Below are 21,437 nucleotides of genomic sequence, written 5' to 3'. Positions count from 1 at the left end.
CCTTACTTTATCTTATAATGTCAACTCTTTATACCTCTCAGCACATGTTGCCGCCTTCTACTCTGCAACACCAGTAGTCAGCACTGTTATTGATATCCTGCTGGATTCACTGCAGGTGCTTTATACTTGTCAGGTTTACCGCTTATTGCATCATATGTCCTTTATTGGGTTTTCAGCATGACATTTTAGATTGCATTACATGTATGTTATCCGTCCGTGCTTTGGCAGGTACCCGTCACTGGGTCCATGTTTTTAATTGAGTTTTATTATGCACTTTTTCAGTTTGTGTGCCAATAAAGCTTTTTTCTACAATTTTGCACAATATATGGTGTAGTGTGAATATTTATGGTAGTGCTTTTTCTCCTTTCAGTTATGGTCTTATAACACTAAGCCGCCTTCTTCTATTGCTTTTAAAATTGAAAGGTGTTATTTCAAGTTACATAACGGGGAATCGCTTAGTCCCTCAGTGCTACAATGTGGTCTGCAATTACTCCTACTGTTCCTTCTAACAAGCAATAACTGCTCCGCGTGTCAAATTGCAATGAACCAAATCCACAGAAGCTAAAAACACGCATAAACAACAAAATGCGATTTAGTTTAGAATTTTTATTCAACAATAAAGGACTCAATATAAATTCTTGATATATCCAAAAAATCTGTTACGAAAAGAGTTTTAGCCTGTAACATTTTCTTTATGCTACATGCTTGCAGTCCATTTAAATTAAGGAATAAAGGTTTTATAATATGGATGTCTGTGTAATTTCTTCCACAGGAAGTAGTTTTATTGTTATACAGGCAAGAGATTACAGGTCATTGTTTTGTGATGTTAAGCAATTCCCCAGTAGCATCTCCTATTTACAGGCAGGAGACAAGACTGTTGTGCTAGGGTCGGGCTACTGCTTGGTTTTCAGTCTCCTTTTCGCATCTTTGTGCCTTTTCCTGCATTGCTACAGCAAAAAAAGAACAAATATTAATAAATGAGAGCTAACCACAGTAGACTGCATAACAGCAAGATACATGAGGGCAGCACATGGTTAGCACTGCAGCCTTAAGCTGGAGTCACACACAGCGACTTACCAGCGATCCCGACAACGATATCAACGTGTCAGGATCGCTGGTAAGTCGCTATGTGATCGCTGGTGAGTAGAGTTGAGCGACTTTGGTCGGATCAGGTTTCGTGAAACGCGAATGAAACAAAATAAGTTTCAGATGAAACTCGTCCGACTAGAGCAAAACAAAGTCGGAGTTTCGTCCGACTTTTATTTCCCATTGACTTGCATTGGGGTCGGGTTTCGGACGAAACTCCGACTTTGTTTTGCTCTAGTCGGACGAGTTTCATCTGAAACTTATTTTGCTTCATTCGGGTTTCACGAAACCCGATCCGACCAAAGTCGCTCAACTCTACTGGTGAGCTGTCACACAGACAGCTTCACCAGCGTTCAGCACAGCGACGCCGAGCGCGCGGCGTCGCTGTGTTCGTTAGTTACCAGCGCGCTGATGCAGGGAGCTGGTAACTAACGTACACATCGGGTATCCAAGGGACCTGCGTCCCTTAGATACCCGATGTGTACGTTAGTTACCGGCTCCCTGCATCAGCGCGCTGGTAACTAACGTACACATCGGGTTTCTAAGGGATGCACGTCCCTTGGATACCCGATGTGTACGTTAGTTACCAGCTGATCGCTGGTCTCCCGCCTGTCACACGCAGCGATGCGTGCTGGCCAGCGGGAGATCAGCGACTAAAGAAATGTCCAGAGGTTTCTTGCAGCGATCAGCGATACCCGCTGGAGGGCCGGTCGCTGATCGCTGTCACACACAGCGATCTCGCTGGTGAGATTGCTGTTGTGTCACAAAACTTGACTGGGCCTTAAGTCTACTTTATATGTGCTCGCCTGGCTTTTTATTCTCCCTCTGTGAGCGGAGTCTAGTAATTCCAGATTTGCCAGATTCATCAATAACAATTTTTTAAAAAGTCGCAAAATTCAGAGTAACTCTCCAGCCTCCCCCCACCTGTATTTCTGTGTACACAAAAATATTGTCACCATTTTTGAGACTTTAGAGCCAAAATTTACAAAGACAGTTCAAGGCAGGAAAAAAAAATACATTTTTTAGATATTGAACCAAATTCATGAATCATTTAGATGAATTTGGCCCAAAAAACAAAAATGGCAAAAGTCAAAAAAATGGAATGCAAATAAAAAAAAAACAAAAAAAACAGCAAATGATTAATCAGGCCTTACCTCCATAATGCTGTCTCTCATGTGATCCCAGTCTTTTGCCTTTTGCTCAGATATTGATGATCGGATGAACATCTTTGGACCCTCTGTATATACACAGTGCATAGAGAACAATTACCAACTAGCTGAAGTATTATGCTTAGACATGAACTGCATCTAACAAGCACTAATGGACAAGCAGAAAAAATGTTAAAGCCTAAAAGAAAATGTAGGAATATACAGCAAGTGACTGGTAATATATCCTATTGATAATTATTAGCTTACTTACCTTTTAATCGTGTGTCATCTTTCACAAAAAAGAAAAACCTGATGCCTCTGCTCTTCTCCAAGTGCAAGCTACAAGAGGAAGAGATAATGAAATGTTCACATTTCTACTTTTTATGGTACATTTCTCCTACACCATTTAATGGTGTTGTCAAAAAAATAAAAAAAAGGTCAGTGGTATTCAAATATAAAATAAAACTTACTAATATTATTTTAGTTTTGAAAGCATTACCGATTACTCAGCTTCACTCCCTGCGCCATCATCCCAGAAGTTTTTAGCTTTTTTGTTAAGTGGTGATGTTCCAACACAGGTTACCATGTCAGGGAGCTTCTGCCCCTCCAATGCGACAGTGACAAGTATGAAGGGGCTGGCTGTCAGGCTCAGTTTAATAGGTAAGCCAACCACCTTCTTTGTTAAGGTAACGGAGCCAGCCAGGCCCTTGAAACATGTGATCTGCACACAGAGCAATGGTTCTGCCACAAGAGTTTTGGAATGCCAAAGTTTGCAGAAAAAAGTCCACATGAAGAGAACCTGTCACTCACTTCATTCTGTCCTAACCATGGGCACCATTGCAGCCAGATTTTATTCTCGAAAACACCCCAGGTGACTGACAGGTACACACATCTGAGAGACCCATTAGTTAACTGGGGCAGGGAGCATCCGGCCAGGGACCGCAGCAGACTTGTCTTGTCTCCTATTGTCCCCAGCTGGATTTTCAAACTAAGCATTTTAAATGGTGCAAATAGGAGACCCATAAACATACGGCACACATTTACAGCATGGTGAAGATTCAAGTGGATCGAGAATTAAGAAAAGAGCATCTGCACAATAACTAAGCCTTTCAGCTAGGGACACCACCTTGTATTGGCAGCTGTATCAGTGGTGTCCTCCTCCACTTCCTCCTCTCCTTCGGAGCTGCTGTCCTGGAATCTAGGGTCTTCCTGCCAGGCCACTTTAGCGGCTTTGATGGTTTCAATCTTATAGGGTTCTGTAATGAAACAAAAGACCAAATAGTTAGAAGTAGTAATACGTTTTGCCTCTGCCATAGTATAGAAAATGTACATAATGCCAGAGGTATTGTAAATGACTTCGTTTATATAAATTTCTCTCATTGTTCAGATGATCAGTTGACCATTGGCATTATTGTCTGTGTGTGACAATAAATACAAGGACAAATATAACAGGACTGCACACACAGAGCACATTCAAGCAGATGCATGCATTGGAGCTGTACACATAAAATGGTACTAGACTTTTTTTTTTTTTATTAAGTGGTCATAACCATTTACTAAGTATACACCATGCAGGGAAGTTTTATGTGCTTATAAAGACAGCACTTTCCCTGCTAACACCACATGCAATGATATATTAGGAGGGGCTTTGATGCGAGCTCAGGAGATGAGCCTGCATCATTGCCAGCAGATGATGGCTGTGTTATGCTCAGCTCTGCCCACTGCTGCTACTCCTTAAAGGGAACCTGTCCCCAACAATAACAGTTAACTTGCATTTGAATGGGAAGAGAAAGGAAAAAAAAAAAATGTGGAAGTTTGTTATTGTCATAATCGTACTGACTTGGAGAAGAGAATCCAGTTACCAAGTAATTTTTATCGCACAATGAATGCCATAAAAACGTACTCAAACCCCCCCCCCCCCCCCCGAGTTACCTTGCATTTCACTATATTACGTTAGATGTCATATAGTAAATGACTTACACGCTAGCCATCTTACCATGTGGAGTCACGCTTTCCTCTGCACTTGTTCCAAAGAAAGAAAACGTGAATCCCGCAGGCTCCTCTGTCTTCTGAAGTCCGAGTTCCATATTTGACATTGATGTTTCAACTTCCATCTTTTGAGGTTCCTCCACTTTGTCCCATGTTGTTTCCGGCTCTTCAGTGGCTTGAGGTTTTGGAGCTCCAAATACCTCTTTGAAGTCTATTACCACCTCATGAAAAATTTCTTTGGAAACCTCAGGTAGTTTTTCTGCTTCCAGTCGTTTCTTCTTTCTTGCTGCTTTGCTGAAGAAGAACAAATAAAAAAAAGAATCCAATTGCATTTAAAATACAAAAGTGAGGGATTTACAAAGCTAAATGCGCCAAAATTTTGGCCTAACTTGCACCAGCAAACTGAATACACGCCTCGCACCATATTATGTGTTTCAGTTTCCTACTTGCCAAGGGTGTATGGTTCATGGGAAAGAGCAATGAAGAGAGACACTGCATCAGAAAGATGGTTGAAAATTTAGGCAAAGAAATTTGATTTTATTTCCTCAAGAATTAAAGAGGTCCAAAGAAAAAATAGTTTTATAAAACAAGTCAGAAAGAAAAGTCCTGACATGAGAGGTGTGGGGAGGGGAAGAGACATGTTCATTTTTGATACACATCACGGATCACAATTACACATGTAAGTTTGTGTGACCATGAAAATTACAGACAGCACACATGTTCATTGGTGTGCAGTCAGTACGTTTTGTTTTTTTTAAAACTGAAATTAAAAAAAAATAGCTTTATAAAAAGGAAAAAGAAAAAACAGCACCTGACTTAAAAAGTAACATAACTTTCCTTGTTAAAAGAGACTGCAATATCATTAAAAATAACAAAATTTAAAAAACTAATAATTCAAGAAGACTGATTTTTCATATACTATAAAAACCCAATGAATAACCTGACAAGACAATGACACGTGAGGGAAGAGATAAAAAAAAGTTATTGAATCTGCCTATGCTACGTAAATTATTTTTAATAGATATAAATCACCAAGAAACTCTTATGTGTCCCACAAAGTCCAGATTACTGCAAAAGGCTCAATAGTGTTATTTATGAGAGCTGTGACATATTCCATATTGGGAGCATCCTATATTCCTAAGTACGGTAACTCACTGCTTTGATGGAGATGGCGGTGACCTCCATTTACAAGCTATCAAACATCTTGCAGTTCTTGTCATATCCAATAAAAGGCTTTTACGACCGAGTGTAAACGGTGAAATATTAGGTAGGTAGAATTTTGGGTCTAACAGGATCAGGAGGCCGATAGCAGTGATAAGGGGCTAAAAGTCATTCTGTTTTTTAACATTGCAAGGAGGAGAAAAGGTTTATCAAATTTATTTTTTACACAAAAAAATAAATAAAATCAATCACAGATGTCAAATAAGGCCAAAGTGCAGAAAAGGAGAGAACTGACAAGTAAAGGGAGGGGACAAACCAGACATATCGTCCTGGGCTCATCTTTAGATTAATTCTGCTGCGATTCTGAGAAAGTTAAGAGAAAAGGCATAAGTTTGTAGTAAAGGAGTTGTACAGTCAGTCATGTGACTTTATTGGCTGCAGTGCTCAGACTTCCCTAGAGCAAAGCTCAAACATCCGACAGAAGTGTAAGAGAAGCAGCCCAACAGCAACTGACAATTGTAATGTCCGATGAGCGCTGCAATCAATCGGCAGCCACTGTTGGGATGCATCACTCACACTTCCCTTGATTGAAACTTGAACATCAGATTGAAGTGTGAGTGCTGCAGCCAATCAGTGATCAATGATTGAAATGATTTCCTTATAGATTGTAAGCTTGCGAGCAGGGCCCTCACTCCTCTTGGTACCTGTTGATCTATGTGTTTATTGGTATGCTGTAATGTCTATTGTCTGTAGAAGTCCCCTCTATAATGTAAAGTGCTGCGGAATATTTTGGCGCTATAGAAATAAAATTATTATTATTATGAGCATATGACCGAAGTCAAGAATGCGCCAGGAGACCCATCACAGACATCACTGGAGCGTCCCAGACTTGGAAGGAGTAGAGCATTATTTTTATTTTTTTTTACACGGGGTACTGCAGCAATTAAAGGGGTCGTCTAAGTCTTACAAGGTAACCTGCTAGTTATTTTAAGCTGCCCAAGGTTCAAACGCATGTAAATGTTGGCAGGATCCCCTTTGGTGCATTTTTTCTGCAGATACAATGGCATTGGGACAACTCCTTTTCATATGTCTGTCTTAGGGGGGGGGTTTATTTATCCTTTCATTAAAGAAAAGTGCCCCTTGAAAGCTATGATACCTTGTGACAGATCTGTTGACAAAAAGGGACTAAGGGATAAGACCACGTTAGGGTACCGTTACACCTAGCGATGGACCAGCGATCCCGACCAGCGATATGACGTGGTCAGGATTGCTGGTGCATCGCTAGGTGGTCGCTAGTGAGCTGCCACACAGGCAGATCCCACCAGCGACATCGCTGGGGAAGGGGATCGCTACTTACCTGTCAGAGGCGGCGATCCTGCGTCCTCCCGCCTGGCTCCACGCGTCGCTCGTCGTCACAGCAGGAAGAGCCGCAGGAAGTGGCAGACGAGGAATGGTCCAGCAGCTTCTCGCGCGATCAGCGATAACCAGCGGGGGAGCCGGTCGGAGGTAAGTATCACACATAGCGATATCGCTAGCAATATCGCTGCAACGTCACAAAATCTGTGACTTTACAGCGATATTGCTAGCGATATCGCAGTGTGTAACGGGGGCTTTACCCCTGCAGCCGCGGCTTTTCTCCACACAGTCTCATTTTATGGTCCAGAGGGACAAGATGGTCCCTTAAACAGATTTTTGTGTGTTTATTTTAAAGTGTATTATGGTGACAGCTTGTATTATACTGCAGCATCTATTACATGTGTTCACAAGTGATTGACCCACGCACTATATTCCAATAAGGTCATTTAAACAAATGTTATAAAGTAATAAATAGAGGTGTTTCTGTGATAGTGAAGGAATAGTTCCAAGAATCTTTGCATGACAAAAAAAAAAAAAAAAAAAAAAAAAACACTTGTGCTCTGCTCCTATTCACTCATCTTCAAAATATGGACCATGCTTGGATCAAAAATCCAGGTGTGGCCACCAGGTCTTCTGACCTGAGCTATCTGCCTCACAAGCATATATGAAAGTCTTTAGCTCAGGTCAGGAGACCCAGCGGTAGGGCAAAGATCTCATATCAGAGCACTGTCCAGTTTCACAGATATATGAAGTTGGGCTTAGCCTGTAAAACTGGATCACAGATTAGGTTGTGTTTTGCAAGATAATACATGTCCGGCTTATGACAATTACCTTTCTTTTTTCTCTTCCTCTGCTTTTGTTTCAAACACTGCATGGTTTTCCTTGGTGGGATCATACTGAAGGGCATTCAGATCTCTGAAGAAAAAAAAAAAGAAAAAAAAAGTCATTGCACCACCACAAGTGTTTTTTGCAGCCTTTTGATTGTACGGCGCCTAGCTTGGAGCAGATTTTATTAAGATCCACTTCAAATAAGTGACAGGCAAACTTTTCCACCAGGCATTTTTCAAAATCTCTGCAGGAAAAGAAAAATGCTCAAATTACTCCTCAGAAGAATAGCATAGTGGTTTTCACAGTACAATGAATAGGAAGACTTTTTCAAGCATTTTAGAGGTGGACTTTGGAGCAAATCCGCTCAAAAAACTTCATGTGAACATAGGATAACTATTTTTTCAAATCACAAGAATCATTCAGAATTGCTTTAGATCAAAGGGGTCCTTATCTTAAGATCCCACCAATCACTTAAAACACCAAGTAGAAGCACTCAGATTCTGTATGAGTCAAGAGCACAGCTGGGTAAAGCTTCAATACAATTAATGTTTCAGATTCCAGGCTTCTGAAAATGAAGATGCGTTTTATATTTATTGGGAAAGCAGCCAAAGGAATTTATTCAGGTTTTCTGGCATTTTAAAAGATCTCATCGGTGGCAATATGTAACCTTTGATGATTACTAGAAAGAAGGGCTTGCAATGGTGCAATATACAGGACCCCATAAACACACCACACGTGTTGAATAATTCCGCCGAGATTGAGGGTCAGAAGACAGTCTAACGTTGGCGGCTCTCAACCCTCCCCCTGATAGATGCGATCATGAAAGATAAAGATCCAAAAGTTGCATTTCCAAACAATCCTTTCATCCTCTAGGAGGTAATTCATGCCTGGCAGCAACTCTCTCAGAGAGCACAGGAACGCTCAGCCAAGCAAACCACTACTGGATATTGATGAACCGGGGGAGCCATGTTGTACCCCTTTATCTTATTTCTATGGTCAGATTGATTTGAAGAGGGGAATTAAAAGACTACAATGTCAAAGCAAAACTAGTGGAGCAACAAGTCCTATAAAATAAATCTTTAAAAAAAAAAAAAAAAAACCCTTATTGGTCTATACTAACACTATAACAATGATTAAAATAATGCTCTGTGCGCCAGGATGATCGGTATTTTTGAACGGATGACGCGCCTAAGTTCTAGAATTTGTAGCCAGATCCAGAATAGTGTCTATACCTGTACCCATTGACACTACACTCATCCGTCATGTTTCACCATACCTGCAGACTCACCAGGGAATTGGGACATCGGCATGGCTGATAGTGTAGTAAACCTACAGTATAGTAATAAGGTAAGGCAACACTTTCTTACTTGAATGTCTTTGCATTAGCCGCCTTTTTGCTTGTTGTCTGTGGCTCCATATTAATGTTTAGAACACTCTGCAAGATGTCCAAGTTCTTCTTCTTTTCAGCCGACAGACCATCATCTGCCTGTGATTTCTGGTGTTTTTCTGTAAAAGGCAATGTATCATAATAACACGGAAACAGGGGGAGGCTGTTAAAATGCTTTATGCATATGAAAGTAAAACATCAATTGTAGGTGAAAGCTGTGGATCTTCTTCCCAGATGCTGCAGACACAAAATTCAATTAAATATACAAAAGCAAAGCAAAAATCTCTATGTCTTAGTCACAATGTTACATGCAATTTTTATTGCATCGTCTCATTGCCACCCTCACGTATCTTCAGCCTTATAGGGGTTTTCTGGCCTTAGAGCGACTGCAGATTTCTGAATCGTAATGAGGTTTCTCCAAAGCCGGGAGCGGTGGGTGTGATTGCACGACTAGACGTGCACGCCCTCACTCAATACAACTCTATGAATGAGCCTGTACATGTCTAGTGGGAATGTGACTGGGAGTATTCACATCACATACTTGCGGTGACAATACTGCATGCTCCTGGCACCGGGGAATCCTTACAGCATGCAGTGTGCACTCTTGAGGATTCACAGAGGATGCACAGAGTGACTGCAGACTTGAACCCTAAGGTCAGACTACCCCTTTAAAAGGAACACAACTTCTAAAGTAGCCTCAAAAGTCATAGGAGACCAAGATGTAAAACATCAAATATATATAGCGGAGCAAAGTGAATTTTACCTCTTTAACAATGCCCCCATTCTGCCATTTCAGGAGCAATAAAATTACAGATGAAGCAGAACTCCAATGTGGGTGATATCCATAAAAAAAGGAGATTTTTGTGTACTCACCGAAAAATCTTTCTCGTAGCCTTTAATTGGGGGACACAGCACCGTGGGTGTTATGCTGCTGTCCACTAGGAGGCGACACTATGCATAATCTGAAAAAGATTAACTTTGGCTCCTCCTCTGCAGTATACACCCCTGGACGGCGTCAGCCTTCTCCAGTTTTGTGCAAAAGCATTAGGAGGAATATACCAGAAACACAACCATGCCTGTAAAAAAAGGCTACTATAAACAGGCTCAAACAACAATATGAGAACCCAACCGTAACAACGGCCCGCAAGGGCAACAGGGTGGGAGCTGTGTCTCCCAATTAAAGGCTAAGAGAAAGATTTTACGGTGAGTACACAAAAATCTCCTTTACTCTGTCGCCTTATTGGGGGACACAGAACCGTGGGACGTCCCAAAGCAGTCCCTGGGTGGGAAGCAGTGGACGAATATTGTGCTGACAGTCCTCTAGACTTGGGGTACTGCCGCCTGCAGGACCCGTCTACCCAGGCTCGCATCCGCTGAGGACTGGGTATGCACTCTGTAGGGTTTTGTAAATGTGTGCAGGCTAGTCCAAGTGGCTGCCTTACACACTTGATGTGCTGAGGCTTGATGCCGAATGGCCCAAGAGGCCCCTACCACCCGCGTAGAGTGTGCCATGATACCGGCCGGAAGGGGAGAATAGTTGAGGCGGTAAGCCTCCTGAATGGTGGACTTGATCCACCTAGCAAGGGTGGCTTTGGAAGCCGGTAGGCCCTTGCGAACGCCGTCTGGAAGAAGGAAAAGTGAATCAGACTTCCGGAAGGGAGCAGTCCTAGACACGTAAATACACAATGCCCTGACAAGGTCAAGCGTATGCAGAGCCTTCTCTACCCTATGAACGGGAGCCGGGCAAAGAGACGGTAGTGATATTTCCTAATTGAGGTGGAAGCTGGACACGACCTTCGGAAGGAAGGATGGTACTGTACGGAGAACCACCTTGTCCTGGTGAAAAACCAGGAAGGGTTGTCTGCAGGAAAGAGCTGAAAGTTCAGACACCCTGCGTAGCGAGGTGATTGCCACCAGGAAAACCACTTTCTGTGATAGAAAGCGGAGTGAGACCACCCTAAGGGGTTCAAAAGGAGGTGACTGTAGTGCTGTCAAGACCAGGTTGAGGTCCCACGTCTCCAACGGACGTTTGTAGGGGGGAACCAATCGGGAAACCCCTTGGAGAAAAGTCTTCACTTGCGGCTTGTTAGCAATACGCCTCTGAAAGAGCACTGAGAGCGCTGACACCTGGCTCTTCAGCGAGCCCAGGGATAGCCCGGCGTCCAGGCCTGACTGAAGGAAACCGAGGACCTTTGGAAGAGAATAGGGAAGTGGAATCTGCCCACGAGAGTCGCACCATGTGAAGAAAATCTTCCAGGTACGATAGTAAATCCTGGCCGAAGTTGGCTTTCGAGCCCTGATCATGGTTTTAACAACGTCCGGTGAAAAACCTGCTTGGGTCAAAACCCAGGTCTCAATGGCCACGCCGTCAAATTGAGAGCCCCTGAGTTCTGGTGGAAGAACGGGCCTTGCGACAGGAGGTCGGGACGTGTGGGGAGACGCCAGGGAGCGTCTGCTGTGAGTTGCACGACGTCGGCATACCATGTACGCCTGGGCCAGTCTGGAGCGATTAGAATGGTGGGAACACCCTCTTGTTTGATCTTCCTCAGGACTCTGGAGATCAGGGGGAGGGGTGGAAAAATGTACAGAAGCTGGAACGTTGTCCAGTCCTGAACCAGGGCATCTGCTCCGAGCGACCGCGGATCGCGCGTCCTGGCCATGAAATTGGGAACCTTGGCATTGAGATGGGATGCCATCAGATCCACGTCCAGGGTCCCCCAACGATGACAGATCTGACAGAAGACTTCGGGATGGAGAGACCATTCCCCCAGAGTCCATTCCTTGTCGGCTGAGATAGTCGGCTTCCCAGTTGTCCACACCCGGAATGTGGACCGCGGAGAGCACCGACCTTGCAGCCTCCGCCCATTGTAGGATACGCGTTACTTCGGTCATCGCCTGGATGCTGCGGGTTCCGCCTTGATGGTTCACGTATGCCACTGCCGTGGCATTGTCCGACTGTACTCTGATATGAGAGTCTGCCAGCAAGTGATGGAAGGCTTTCAACGCCAGGAAGATGGCCCGAATTTCCAGGATGTTGATGGGCATGGTCGATTCCCTTAGTGACCACCTGCCTTGCGCTCTGTGATGTAGGTGCACCGCGCCCCAACCCATAAGGCTTGCGTCGGTGGTCAAAACCTTCCATTGACCGGAGAGAAAGGATTTTCCCCTTGCAAGCGAGGTTGGCTTGAGCCACCAGTGCAGGGACCTCCTGGTGTTTGCTGATAACCGGAACTCCCTGTCGAGGGAGAACGGATTCCTGTCCCAGGACTTGAGGATGGCCAGTTGAAGGGGTCTGAGGTGAAACTGGGCAAATGGTACCGCCTCCATTGCTGCTGCCATCCTGCCAAGTACTCTCATGGCATACCGGAGAGATCTGGGGGACTTGCGGAGGAGTGTGTGAACTCCCAGACGGAGAGCCAGTGCCTTGTCCCTGGGGAGGATCACCAGACCCTTGGAGGTGTCGAATAGCATCCCCAGGAAGGTCAGAGACTGACTCGGGGTAGTCGAGGACTTCTGTAAATTGACTAACCATCCCAGGCGCGTCAGAGTGTCGATCGTGATCGAGGCGTTGACCTCGCAGTCCTTGAGGGTAGGGGCCTTGAGGAGAAGGTCGTCCAGGTATGGAACGACTACTATGCCTCTGGAGTGCAGAACGTCCATGGTAGCTGCCATGACCTTTGTAAATGTTCTGGGAGCCGTGGCGAGACCGAACCGGAGGGCCACAAACTGGTAATGGTCTTGGTTGATTGCGAATCTGAGAAACCTCTGATGGGCGGGAGCAATCGGTATATGCAGGTATGCGTCCTGTATGTCTATGGAGGCAAGATAATCTCCTTTTTCAATAGACGCAACGATTGACCGGAGGGATTCCATGCGGAAGTGACGAACTCGAACATACTTGTCGAGTTGCTGGAGGTCTAGTATGGGTCGAACGCTGCCTCCCTTCTTGGGCACCACAAACAGGTTGGAGTAGAACCCTCGGAAGCGCTCTTCTGCTGGGACTGGCACTATGACTCCTGCTCGCAGGAGGGAAGAAACCGCTTGACGGAAGGCCTGAGCTTTGAGCGGGGATTTTGGAGGGACAGAGGGAAAAAACCTGTGCGGTGGGCTGGTAGTAAACTCGATTTTGTATCCTGAAGGCACTATTTCCTTGACCCACTTGTCTTCTGTAATAGGCAGCCAGACCTGCTGAAAGAGTAGCAGTCGTCCGCCTACAAGTGGGGTGTCTTCCAGAGGGCATGAGTCAGGATGAGGGAAAAGTCTGAGGTTTTCCTCCTTTAGGTTTTGCCTGGCTTGCCTTTGATTGCCAGTTCCTGTCCGGCCTCTGTGCCGCACGTGTGTTGTCCCTGCGGGGGGAACGATTACGGTTTTGTGCTGGGCGTGAGACGGACCAGCCTGAAGAATTCCGAAAGGATCGGAAACGAGATTGATTACGCCTTTTAAACGTGCGTTTTGGTCTTAGTTGAGGGAGGGAAGTACTTTTGCCCCCGGTAGCATTGGATATCATTGTATCCAGCTTTTCACCGAAAAGACGGCCACTGAAGTACGGGAGATTTGTTAGGGACTTTTTTGAGGCCGCATCTGCTTTCCATTCTCTTAGCCAGAGAATACGCCGGATTGTGATGGCGTTTGATGCTATTCCCGCTATTCCTCTTGCAGAGTCCAACGCTGCATGGACCATGTAATCTGCCACCACTGCAATTTGCACCGCCTGGTCCGCCAGCTGAGGATTTGAAGCTTGAAGGCCCTTTTGCAATAGATCAGCCCAAGCCATGATGGCCTTGGCTGCCCAAACTGAAGCAAATGCGGGAGCCAAAGAGGCACCTGCCGCTTCAAAGATTGAACGAGCCATGCGTTCGACTTGTCTGTCTGCTGTGTCCTTGAGGGTTGAACTGTCCGGCAGCGAGAGAAGCGTTTGTGCTGCCAGCCTAGAGACTGGAGGGTCCACTTCAGGCGGATCTGTCCAATCCTTGGTGTCTTTCTGTGGAAAGGGGTATTTTGCTTCCAAATACTTGCGATTGGCGAATTTTTTCTCAGGCTGCGAAAAATGTTTAGAAAGGATTTTTTGAAATTCCGGGTGATTAGGGAAGACCTTTGATGGTTTATGAACACTTTCAAAGGAAATCTTGTGTTCTGGTGCTTCCGGGGTTGGATCTGAAATGTCCAGCACCCGAAGGATGGAAGAGACGATATCCTCAACTATCGCAGTATTGCTAGGTGGACAAGGGAGCAAAGCGTTCTCTGTTTCGTTATCTGAATTGGAGTCACATATGCCCTCTGAGTCCTGCGCATCGCTAAGGAGCTCCCTAGCGGGCGAACTAGAGCGGAGGTTTCCCGTGGTCTGGGATCGTTGTGGAGATCTGCATTGTCCTTCTCTATCAGGGGACGGCCTCGGTGACCTGAGGGCCACTGTGTCTTTCCCTGGAGGGGGAAGACCTATTGCTATGTGAGGACGCAGATGAACGCGACCTGTGGGTCTGCTTACGCCTCGAACTGTCGGAAGCGCCCTGATCATGAGACCGGACGTCCCTTTGCTGGGTAACGTTCATAGCCGAGACATGACCCTGCAGAGCCTGCAGTAATGTGGAGGTCAGGTTATCTATAGATTGTGTCATAGACTGTGACATCTGAGTCGCCCATTCCGGCGCAGTAGCGGTCACAGAAGCGTTGGTAGGGACTTCTTGGGGTTCTGCTCCGGTTTTTTGGGTACAGTCCCGGCAGTGCGGGTACGTGCTGCCGCTGGGGAGAGTGGCCTTGCAGGCTGTGCAGACTGCATAAAAGCAGTCTTGCCTGGTTCTTTTCCTTGAGCCTGACATAGTACCTAGGCTGATTAGTGGAGGCCCTACAGGGGTATCTACACAGAGGAAAGGAGCGCTATAGGGTATAGGAATTCACAGCTGAGTACCAAGGACCCAGCTGTGATATTACCCCACCGGTGCTCCCCCTTAGGTCCAGCGCAGATAAGTCCCACTTCCTGTGCTCCCCGGAGACTGCTGTGCTGCGTTCTTCCAGGTGCAGCAAGATGGCCACCGGATTCTGAGGTGGAGAGGGAAGGGGGCGGAGAGCTGGAAAAGGGCGCGCTGGGCCATGTAAAAGCGCGCCCCTCCTGCCTCGATCCACCCCTTCTATGACACTGCAGTGTCATTTTCGTCATCCGGGGGACGGGAATGGGGCGGAGACTTCGGCTAGGCCGAAGCCGCGGCCTAAATTTGAGGTCTCCTGCCCAGCAGGGCTCCAGGACGGCGCGGTCGTCCGCGGGGGGGGTCGGATTTAAACCAGACCCCCCCAGAATGAAAGGAGGGCTGGCGGTGGGGCCATATATGTGACTGGGGCCCTGTGGAGGGTCCCTTGGGGCGCCATTGCTGCAGAGACCGGGGCGCAGGGAGCCCGGTCTCTGATAAGTGCCGGGCCTCGCTGCACCTCCCCCGGTCCCAAAAGGAGCCCACAGGTGGACTGGGGTCCCTGGTGCCTGGTACAGGCCCTACCTGTGGTGTCTCAACCTAATACCCCCAGTGGGGGATTAGGGAGGGTGCTGCTGTCACCGTCAGGGGGCTTCATCGTCGCCTCGACCTCGACCCAGAGCCGGACGGAACTGAGGAAGGAGGGGGTCTCGACCTCGAACCAGTACCCGAGGGACTGGTGAGGGAGCAACATGGGGAAGAGCCACCTCGACCTCAACCGGGTACCCCTAATAGGGGACCGAGGAGGGAGCCATGCCGGGAGTCTCGCTGGAGACCCTCTTTTCTTCATCTGTAGTCCTTTGGAAAAAAATCCAGGAAAAAAGACGGAGTAAAAAAATCTTTAGGTGTGCCTCCTGCGACACTAAGCAAAAACTGGAGAAGGCGGACGCCGTCCAGGGGTGTATACTGCAGAGGAGGAGCCAAAGTTAATCTTTTTCAGATTATGCATAGTGTCGCCTCCTAGTGGACAGCAGCATAACACCCACGGTTCTGTGTCCCCCAATAAGGCGACAGAGTAATAACTTTTATCCCATTTTCAATTAAAGTACAGAAGTCCAAAATCAATCATGGATCCATCAATGATTAAGGCGGCACGACCGCTGAAACGCGTATGATTTTAAATGCACTTTAAGCCTGTGATTGTCACTGGTAAAGAAGTACCCGTTTTTTACGTCTTCTGATATAAAGATGGATTTTGGACTTATATGCTTTTAATGAAAATGGAATAAAAGTTATTTTTATGGATATCACCCACGCTGGACTTCTGCTTCACCTTCATACTACTTGCAGCACTGCATGATCCGCGCGGTGGGACTGGAGAGGAGGTGAGCTGATGTTTGTTGCTTCTTTTTCAATAAAATTACACCTCCAGATGTCTCAGCCAAAAGCAACATTATTTATCATGGACGCCTCTGCTCCCTGAACTTTTGTAGCCAACAGGTTCTCTTTAATGACGTGAATGCCCTTCCAATACTGATTGAACATGGCTGCATATCTTAAAGTCACTTTAGCTTTATCAGATGTGTTGAGGACATGATTTTGTGTACTCAGGTATGACAAGTTCACCTCCTGCACTTGTTAGTGCAGCTTTCCTCACATACAACAGCTGCTGGTGGCGGAGCATTGACCAGACCTGTCCATCACTCTCCTCCAATATTATAGCAGCTTTCTCCACGTGAGGCGTTTTACAATTGGACAAGGCTGATTGACGAGTCTTGTCCCTACTCCTCCATTAGCAGCCATTGTATGGACAGGAAATCTGTGCAGTCTGTGAGGGAAAACTGCAGTAATAAGAGCAGGAGGAGAACCTGTCATAACTATATAATACTAAATGCCACAAAGCATGTCCCCAACACTTCTGAAAGTAAAGATAATGTGGTTAACCCCGTTAACTCATTCTGCAGCCAGCAATCGACTGTGCAACACAAAGGCTACAGGAGGCAAACTGTGAAACATTTTTAATGAAACTCAGTTGCAAAATTATTTAGTACACAATGCATGCATTTAATGAAAGCACCATTTTATTTATTTTTTTATTTCAGTACTGGAGTGGTGCAACTAATTTAAGTTCCCTGACACTAGCATTATATTTAGCAGCCCCAGTATCCATCTGTTCCCAGCACCACTCCGGTCACACGCTGCCATCTTGTGTCTGCAACTTCTGTAACGATCACAATCGCTTATTGCAAGTCTACGAGAGCCTCGTTCTGACCTCATTCTGGCTCTCATCGACATGCAGATTGCCCAACACTGGAGCGATCCGGTAGGTCATAACGTGCAAAAGGCTGACCGTAGCATTGCCGATCACAGATGAAGACAGCGGCTGGTAAATATACTAGGGTCACTGAACTCCATTAGTTGCACCATGTATAATGTCCCCAAAGAAGAACAACCCCTGTAAGATGATTCCTTAACTGTTCTCACCAGTGTCAGCTTCTTCCTCACTACTGTCTTCTAAAAATCGTGAGTCCATTTTGAACCGTTCATCAGTTCCAAAGCGAGACTGCAATACCATGAGCTGCAAGTAGAGAAATAAAGCATGATTAATCATGACGCAAAGAAACAACTTGACTGAACGTCTTGTGTATCCCCGACAAAGATCAGATAAGGAGATGGAACTGACCTTCTCACCAGATCGCCCTTCATATTGAGTCTTTATTTCAAATCTTTCATCATCTTTCTCTTCTTCGTCATCTGAATCTTCCCCACTGCTGTCAAACAACTTAGCCTTGATAGGCTTTGTCTGTGCATTTAAAAAAATTAAATAAAATGAAGCGCAAGAAAGATCTCCCCAAATGCATATTTTAAGATTATATATTTACTGTATTTTACATCAATTAACATGTCCCGGTTTTCATAGAGAGCTCTTGTGAATACGATGCATGGAAATTCCTGGATCAGGGAGAAATGGCAGCAAATTCAAATAGTCGATAAAATTCCAGAACCATCACAGGTGTAATCAGGTGCTGGTATTTTAATTTCGTTGAATTCTGAACACACTTTACAGGACAATAGTCATGCAAAGGACTTTCCCATATGATCTTTATGTGTGTTGTCAATCACAAGTAATAACATACCTTCTCCTTATGTCTGTTGCTTGTACTTGCAACTTCCTCACTTTCCTCCTCGGATTCAGAATCAAACACAATGTGTTGGCTCTTCTTTGCAGTTTGTGAATCCTGAAAAGCAGAGTAAAATAGTAACAGTTCATAAGACATTTATCTGTAGCCCATTACAAACTGGACTGGGGTGTATCTGATCATTATATCCTGAAGTCTAGAAATATCTTCTAATGGCCCCCCTATTAGTGAGTGGAGACGGAGTGGCGCCGCACTTTAAGAGCGCAGATGCTACTTTGCTCTTGCAATGTGTAGGAGGCTCCAGCAGACAAATCCCAACAGATCAGACGCTGCTGCAAAGTCTAGCACCGCAACCCAGTTGATTTGATCCCTATATATTCAATGGCAGTCGGGAAAATTCAGCATTATGATGGCCTTATAGTACACAAGTGGAAGCTTATAATTCTTAGATTCTTATTGACAGCCTCCTGGTAGCAGCGGAGTACATCCATGGTGGCCTGTACCCTCCAATGTAGCGACAGAAGTGAGGATTTAGAATATTTTCTGACCAGTATCATCACCTATGCATCATGGAGGCAAAAATCTGAAAAGTCATTTATACAGGAGCACAGAGCATCCCATCAACAGAAGCATTTTATGACAGAATAGAAGGATTTTTGGTACTTAATGTAAAATCTCTTTCTTGGAGCCTTCATTGGGGGACACAGGTTACCATGGGTGTATGCTGCTGTCGCTAGGAGGCTGACACTATGCAAATAAGATAAAGTTAACTCCTCCCCAGCAGTATACACCTACCGACAGGCACAAAGTACTCCAGTTGGTGCTAAAGCAGTAGTAGGAGCAAATATAAGAACTCAACCTATGTACCAAACAAACAACGGCACATTGGCCAACACGGTACAACATTAAGGGAGGGTGATGTGTCCCCAATGAAGGCTCCAAATAAGATTTTACGGCAAGTACCAAAAATCCCTCTTTCTCGTTTCATTGAGGGACACAGGTTACCATGGGACATCACAAAGCAGTCCCAAGGGTGGGAAAGGTATGTAGAGAAAGTGAACTTAGGTCGGCCGGTGGGAAACCGCCGCCTGCAGTATCTTCCTACCCAGGCCTGCATCAGCAGAGGCGTGAGTATTCACCTTGTAAAACCTCACAAAGGTATGAAGAGAAGACCAAGTTGCGGCCTTGCAGACTTGCAAGACGGAAGCCTGGTGACGTACGGCCCAGGAAGCTCCCACGGCCAGGGTAGAGTGAGCCCTCACTGTTATGAATGGGTCACCGAGGAGAAAAAAACCCAAAACAAGCTAAGTCACAGAAAACCAGAGAGGTTGGTAGCTATGCAGATTGCCAACCCCTGATCCCAACCACACAACCAGCAGCAGCCGTGGAGCGTACCCACGATGGTCCTAGACACTTCGTCACAGCCGGAGGACTAAATAAGCCCGAAGCAAGAAAAGGGGAAAACCAACTGCGCCAGAGCAGACTCCAAAGGAAAGACAGCCCCCACACATGTATTGACGGTGAAACAAGATGAAAGCACAAACACAGGCAGGAAAATAGGCTGAGCAAACGATGGAGCCCAAACCAACCAGAAAGGACAGGAAAGGAAAGACACTGTCGGCAATCTGCCAAAAATCCTACAAAAATAATGTCCAACACTTCCGATAGCAAAATTAACCCTGAAGTCACCAGACTTCTCCCACTATATCAGTACTCAGAAATATTCTGAGACAGAGCAAAAAGAGGCCAATCCAATAAGGGACAAAAAGCAAACTGGCAAATACAGACAAATAAGAGTGGAAATTTAGCGCAGCCCCAGCCGGGGCTGGCTGACCACACAAAAAACTGAATAGACCAACAAAATCAAGTGTGAACACCAGCAGAAAAACCCAGCTTTAGACAACTGGAACAGAGCTGAAAACAAAGACCTGACAAGCCAGAAGGAATCACCAGCACCAGACTAGGGCGCCGGCTGTCCTAAATCCAGTCCGAGATTCCTGAGGTCCAATGGTCATCCTCATTATCAGGTGGCAGATGTCTACTGATTAAATCAGCCTCACTACCTCCAGTTACCACCAGAGGGAGCCTGGAAGAAGAACTCACAACACCTCACCCCCAGAGGAGGTTTTTTGTCCTCAATGCGGTATGCTTCCAGAACCGCTGAACGAATGGAACGAGCGATGCTGGATTTAGACGCTGGGAGCCCCTTTCGACGACCCTCAGACGACAAACAGGAAATCTGACTGATGGAAAGAGGCCGCCCTAGCAAGGTAGACTCGAATAGCCCTGACCAAGTCCAACTTGTGGAGGGATCGCTCCAAGGGATGGACTGGAGAAGGACACAGAGAAGGGAGGACGATGTCCTTGTTGATGTGAAAGGTAGAAACCTTTGGCATGAAGGAAGGCACTGGTCTGAGGAGTGCCTTATCCTGGTGCAGAATCAGGAAAGGAGAACGGCAGGACAAGGCTGCCAATTCAGAGCCCCTCATAAGAGGTGATGGCGACCAGGAAGGCCACCTTCCATGAGAGAAGGGCAAAGGAAATTTCCTGAAGTGGCTCAAAGTGCACCCGCTGGAGGGCACCCAGGACAAGATGGAGATCCCATGGATCAACCAGAGAATGGCAAGGAGGCGCAATGTGAGCTACGCCCTGAAGAAAAGTCTTCACTTGGGGAAGGGAAGCCAGATCCCTTAGGAAGAGAATAGCCAGAGCGGACACCTGACCCTTTAAGGTACTGAGGGAAAGGCCCGACTTGAGACCCATCTGAAGAAAGCCAAGAATGGTGGGAAGGGAAAAGGTCATGGGAAATAGACTGTTGTCTTCACACCACCGAATGAATGCTCTCCAACATCTGTAATATATGCGCAATGACGTCGGTTTTCTTGCTTTAATCATGGTCTGTATGACCTTGTGAGAAAAACCTGCATCCCTCAGGACCGCATCCTCAATTGCCTTGCCATTAAATTCAGAGACTGACAATTCGGGTGGAAGAGGGGCCCTTGTGATAGAAGATCTAGACTGTCTGGAAGCACCTAGGGAACGTCCAAGAGCATGTTCACTAGCTCCGCATACCAGGCCCTCCGTAGCCAGTCTGGAGCTACTAACAAAACGGAGACCCCCCTCTGCCTTTATCTTTTTTACGACTCTTGGAATCAAGGGGAGGCGAGAACAGATAAGGCATGTGAAACAGACCACTGGATCACCAGTGCGTCTCAACCGATGGCCATCGGATCCCGTGACCTGGCTACGCACCGGGGAACCTTGTGGTTCGTTCTGGACGCCATTTGGTCGACATCCGGAAGGCCACACCTCAGACAAATTTGATTGAAGACAGCGGGGCTGAGAGACCACTCACCTGACGCGAGACCCTGGCGACAAAAAAAAAAAAGAAAAAAAAAAAAAAAAAAAAATCGGCCCAATAGTCCACTCCTTGAATGTGAAC

At 46.0% G+C, this 21,437-nt stretch overlaps 1 protein-coding gene across 3 annotated transcripts in view; it reads right to left on the bottom strand.

The window, feature by feature from the left end:
• Window positions 1–591: 591 nt before the first annotated feature.
• NOL8 (nucleolar protein 8) overlaps window positions 592–21,437 on the bottom strand; it is a 57,861-nt gene continuing 37,015 nt past the window's right edge. For all 3 annotated transcript variants that reach the window (XM_073549586.1, XM_073549585.1, XM_073549587.1), the window contains exons 8-17: window positions 17,993–18,094; window positions 17,539–17,658; window positions 17,340–17,433; window positions 8,936–9,074; window positions 7,572–7,655; window positions 4,231–4,517; window positions 3,361–3,490; window positions 2,506–2,573; window positions 2,241–2,323; window positions 592–947 (exon numbers count right to left, since the gene is read on the bottom strand). In XM_073549586.1, the coding sequence (XP_073405687.1) occupies window positions 894–947; window positions 2,241–2,323; window positions 2,506–2,573; window positions 3,361–3,490; window positions 4,231–4,517; window positions 7,572–7,655; window positions 8,936–9,074; window positions 17,340–17,433; window positions 17,539–17,658; window positions 17,993–18,094 (1,161 nt within the window). In that variant the 3' untranslated portion in view covers window positions 592–893. The remainder of the gene's footprint in view (window positions 948–2,240; window positions 2,324–2,505; window positions 2,574–3,360; window positions 3,491–4,230; window positions 4,518–7,571; window positions 7,656–8,935; window positions 9,075–17,339; window positions 17,434–17,538; window positions 17,659–17,992; window positions 18,095–21,437) is intronic.

This window comes from Dendrobates tinctorius, unplaced genomic scaffold (assembly GCF_039654945.1).
Source record: "Dendrobates tinctorius isolate UK_male_01 unplaced genomic scaffold, ASM3965494v1 ptg000159l, whole genome shotgun sequence".
Classification (NCBI taxonomy): domain Eukaryota; kingdom Metazoa; phylum Chordata; class Amphibia; order Anura; family Dendrobatidae; genus Dendrobates; species Dendrobates tinctorius.
The sequence above is the reverse complement of the archived record's forward strand: the minus strand, read 5'-3'. Positions and strand labels throughout refer to the sequence as shown.